The sequence below is a fragment of the Nicotiana sylvestris genome, chromosome 6 (genome assembly GCF_000393655.2).
Source record: "Nicotiana sylvestris chromosome 6, ASM39365v2, whole genome shotgun sequence".
NCBI classification, from domain to species: Eukaryota; Viridiplantae; Streptophyta; class Magnoliopsida; order Solanales; family Solanaceae; genus Nicotiana; species Nicotiana sylvestris.
In genome coordinates, this window is record NC_091062.1 from 159,577,314 (window position 1) to 159,582,466 (window position 5,153).

The 5,153-nt window shown below is 41.6% G+C and overlaps 1 protein-coding gene across 1 annotated transcript; it reads left to right on the forward strand.

Moving 5' to 3' along the window:
* Positions 1-462: 462 nt before the first annotated feature.
* Positions 463-1,011, forward strand: LOC138871548 (uncharacterized). The gene is made up of 2 exons (XM_070149431.1): positions 463-627; positions 730-1,011. The coding sequence occupies exons 1-2, from the start codon at positions 463-465 to the stop codon at positions 1,009-1,011; spliced, it is 447 nt and encodes a 148-aa protein (XP_070005532.1).
* The last annotated feature ends 4,142 nt before the right edge of the window (positions 1,012-5,153 follow it).

A 5,153-nucleotide genomic window follows, 5' to 3' on the forward strand; every position in this document is an offset into this window, starting at 1 on the left:
GTAGAAAGTAGTGATGACTTGAGATGGAGACGTCATATAGTGGAGGATCTAGAGTATTGTATATGGGTTTTCGGAACTTTGTAATTTTTGCGTGGACTCTGTATTTTAATTAAAAAATTCATTAAATATATAACTGTGAATCCAGTTATTATTACAGTATTAATTTACGATTACACTAAGAACTCATAAATTTCAAATCGTGGATCCGCTTCTAATGTCATATACTATCACAGTGCCCTCAGCCACCTCATAAGTAAAGGTTCGCAAAAACCTATTTTATTCAACATAAAATCGGTCTAGCTAGAATTTTGGTATCAGAGAAGGTTGTTTCTAAAATGTTAACACCTAGAAAGGATCTCAATAGCTACTCCACCTAACTTTGAGGAAGGACAATCAACCTACAGACTTCCTAGATTCAATGGTCAGTATTACGGCTGGTGGAAGACTCGTATGTATAATTTTATGATAGCAGAAGACTCCGAGCTGTGGGACATCATTTGTGATGGTCCACATGTTCCTATGAAGAAGGTTGGAGAATCTGGAGTGATGGTGCCGAAAACTAGAAAAGAATACAGCGATATTGACAAAAAAGTTGTTGAGAAGAACTTTTGTGCCAAGAAGATCTTGGTATGTGGTATAGGACCTAATGAGTACAATAGAATCTCAGCCTGTCAATCTGCCAAGGAAATATGGGAAGCATAGCAAACAACAGATGAAGGAACTACTCAGGTAAAACAGTCCAAGATTGGCATGCTCACCATCGAGTATGAGCTTTTCAGGATGAAAGATGATGAGTCTATACAAGATATGCACACTAGATTCACATCTATCATAAATGAGATTCATTCACTTGGAGAAATTATTCCTAGAAACAAGCTTGTAAGGAAGGTTCTCAGTGTTCTACCTAGCTCTTGGGAGAGTAAGGTGAATGTCATCACTGAAGCTAAAGATTTACAAACCCTAACCATGGATGAGCTGATTGGAAAGCTGAAGACATACGAGATGAAATGAAAGAAAGACAGTGAAAGAAGAGAGCCAAAGAAGGAGAAAAACCTGGTGCTCAAGGCTGAAAATAATGACTCAAGTGAAGAAGATAGTGATATGGCCTATCTCACTAAAAGATTTCAAAAGATAGTTCGAAGAAATGGTGGTATACTAAAGAGGGGTAGTTCAAGTAAACCAAGGAACTATGATCTCTGTCACAAGCGCGGAAAGCCAGGGCATTTCATCAAAGACTGCCCACTTCTGAAATAGGAGCATTACAAACATAACTCTGACAAAGCAACAAAAAGGAACCTGGTTCCTAACAAACGATTCAGCCGAAAAAGTGCAGCTAACAATGTTGTGAAGCAAGCTCTCGCTGCATGGGGAGACTCCTACAGTGAATCAGAAGGGGAACCAAATGCAGGAAACAGTTCCATGATGGCAATGGAAATTAAGCAAAGGAATATGATTCATCATTTGCATTGGTGGCTTAGTCCGATGATGATGAAGAGGATGACAATGATGAGGTAAATTTCAGGGATGTTCAAAGAAATCTAAAGTCCTACTCTTCTAAGAAATTGATGTCATTAGCAAATATTCTAATTGATGCATATTATAGTCTTGTTAATGATAATTATGCCCTGACCATAGAGCTAGGAGATGCTGAACAATCTAGAGATGATCTGGTGGTCTGTATGGTTGATTTAAATGAGACCATAGGCAATCTTGAAAAAGAAAAAGAAGTTCTAACTGGAAAAATAAATAGTGTAGAAAATGAGAGAGATGACTTGATGGTAGTGGTTGTTGACTTGAAGGAAATCATAGAGAACCTTAGCAAAGAAAAGAATATTCTAATAGAGAAAATTATAGCTATTGAGCAAGAAAGGGATGATTTTTTGGTGGTAATCACAGGCCTAGAGGAAACAATTGAGGGACTCAAATCAGAACGTAGTCTCGTAAGTATTGAGAAAGGGAAGGAAGTAGTTAGTGAGACATACATTAAGCTTGAAAAGGAATTAAATAATGTAAAAACTAGTCTATGTGGTGAACTCGAGAAAAATAGGCAACTTCAAGCTGAATTGGAGAAAGTAAAAATTGATCTTGAGAAATCTCTTAAGTGGACCTAGTCCTCAAATTTTGTCACTGCCATGTACTTCAACAATAGTGAAAACAGGCAGGGAATTGGGTTCCAAAAGGAGAAAATTCCTTAAAACCCTCACAGCAAGTACATCATTGTTCCTGATAACTGGCTTTGTATCCACTGTGGGAATAATGGGAACTTCAAAGAAAATTGCCAGGCCAGAGTTCAATCTATTCAGAAAAACAAAGTGTTTGCTGAATAAGTGACTACTAAAGAGGGACCAGGTACCACTCACAAAAATCATATATTACCTGCATGGACTAGAAAAGCTCTTATCCACCCTTTTCCTCATTACAAAGGACCCAAACTAGTTTGGGTTCCTAAATCTAACCCATAATTTTTATGTGCAAGGAACAAAGAGAGGAAGCAGACTGCAATGGATCATGGACAGTGGATGCTCAAAGCACATGACTGGAAATACCATGGATTTTCTCTCACTGAAAGTCGTGTAGGGAGGGAATGTATCCTTTGGAAATGGAAAAAAGGGGTACATTCTCGGTGTCAAAAAGGTTGGAAAGTCTCTTTCACACTCAATTGAGAACTTGTACTATGTGGACGGACTAAAGTATAGTCTCTTGAGTGTCTCTCTATATACAGTAAAATTGGAGGGTCCAATTTTCCGTCATTACGATGCCTCGTAAGCTTGCTTTTAAAGGCTCGAGGCTATGGTTGAGATTCAGCCCCGAGGGGATATCGACGGCCGACCTCAGGGCAGTGTAGATCAGCGGTTATGGTAAAGAAGTGGGAAGTTCCCAAGGCGCGTAGCTAGAGCCGACAAAGTCTGTCAGGCTAGTCTAAGCCTATGTCATGACACTAACTAGCTGTACCAGCTCCACATCTTTGTAATAAATGTATTTGTACTATGTTGGAATTCCTCCTCATATATAAAGGGGATCCTTGTCATTTTGTAACCACCTGTTGCCCAATACAAAATACACAAGAACATTCTCTCGGCTCTCTAACATATTCTCTTGATCTCATTGCTTCCATTTATTGCTTACATTCTTTGTGTTCTATTTTTTGTTCATCATTTATTGCTTATCATTGATCATAAAAAGCCATAATTTTAGTTCTCATAAATGTTAGTCCTCCCACAGTTGCCTTAAGTCGAACTCCAGACTCGGCCTCGAGGCCTCATAAACGGCAGCCCGAGGCCCCAACCTCCAGCTGCTCGGTTCGATAATCACATCATCTCTAAGCTTTAATCTTACTTTGTAGTCTTTACTTTGAACCCATGGCCTAACAACTAGCATAAAAATAGATCACGTATTTTTAGAACCACAAAATCAAATTTAATTGTTATTACCATTTTCACGATAAACAGTTTGGCGCCCACCGTGGGGCTAAAAATAATAGTGATTATTTTTTTGCTGGTTTTACTACATAACGCAAGTTATTTTTCACACTTTTTCTTGCCCAAGATCTTTGATTTTAGTTCGAAATGTCTGACTCAGTAAACAACAATCTTAAGAACCATGGAGAAAATGGTGTGGATGTTTCAGTTGTTGTTGTACCTCCACAAGACCCTGAGAACGCACCAGAACTAGTTCACATGGACGCGGTCTCACGTGATGCCAAACACGTCGATATAAGCTCCCACACTAATAGGAGCGTGCACCAAGAAGACCAACAACAACCTCAGAAAACCCCAACTAGGGAAGAACGGGAGGTTAGCCTTCACGTTATTTTTGAAATGTTGCAAGCGCAACAGCTGGCGATTGCTCAACTGCAAAGTCACCAGAAAACTCCCAGCACAGTAGCACCGGGGATGGCTCCCCCAGCCGAGTAGGTACTGGGGAGATCAAGCAACAACAGGTCGGCAGCCAACCCCGCCATCATAAAGATGCTCGAGGACCTCATGAGGAGGATCGAATCAGGCGAAAAAAAGATAGAAGCCAACGACAAGAAGGTCGAGACCTACAACTCTAGGGTCGACCAAATTCCGGGTGCACCCCCGATTCTAAAAGGGGTAGATTCAAAGAAGTTTGTGCAAAATCCATTCCCGCAGGAAACGGCCCCTAAACCCATTCTAAAGAAGTTCAAAATGCCCAAACTTTCGAAGTACAACGGAACCTCGGACCCCAATGAGCACGTCACTACCTATACTTGCGCAGTGAAGGGCAATGACCTAAGGGACGATGATATCGAGTCCATCCTACTAAAGAAGTTCGGGGAAACACTCTCAAAAGGGGCCATGATGTGGGATCACAGCCTAGCTCCAAACTCGATAGATTCATTTGCCATGCTGGCAGATTCTTTCATTAAGGCACATGCTGGTGCCATCAAAGTAGCTACAAGTAAATCTGACGTCTTCAAGATCAACCAGAGGGAGAAAGAGATGTTGTGAGAGTTTGTATCTCACTTTTAAATAGAACAAATGGAACTACCACCAGTTTCCAATGACTGGGTGGTGCAGGCCTTCACTCAAGGTTTGAATGAACGAAGCTCGGTGGCTTCGAAATAGCTGAAATAGAATTTGGCTGAATACCCCATCGTGACTTGGTCGGATGTTCACAACCAATATCAGTCAAAGATCAGGGTCGAGGACGACCAGCTAGCAGTCCCCTCAGGCTCGGTATACCAAAGCAGGCTCCTGGCGAAGACGCCAAATCCAAGCAAAGAAAGATACCAACCGTACGCCGAAGACAGCAGAAACGCCCACAGGCGCAACGTACCCCACAATGATCGGAGGATGGATCGAGGCAAGAATCCTCGGGGACTTTTCAGTAGAGCTGCAGGCACACGGGGCCGACAGATGTGCCCCGCTTGTCGGAATACAACTCCAGCGTCGATGTTTTAGACATTGTATTCGCCATCAGTAAAATCAGAGACACCAAGTAGCCAAGGCTTGTGCAATAATATCCTTTACAAAGGAATCGTAACTTAGTGCATGAATTTCACAACACGCACGGCCACAGGACCGAAGATTGCTATCAGCTCCGAGAAGAAGTAGCCCGGCTACTCAGAAAAGGTCACCTCCGAGAATTCCTCAGCGACTGGGCCAAAAATTAGTTATAGGAAAGAGAGG

Coding starts and splice junctions, on each gene's coding strand:
- LOC138871548 (XM_070149431.1), top strand. CDS start 463: ATGATAGCAGAAGACTCCGAGCTGTGGGACATCATTTGTGATGGTCCA. Junction 628..729: donor TTTGTGCCAAGAAGATCTTG/GTATGTGGTATA, acceptor GGAACTACTCAG/GTAAAACAGTCCAAGATTGG.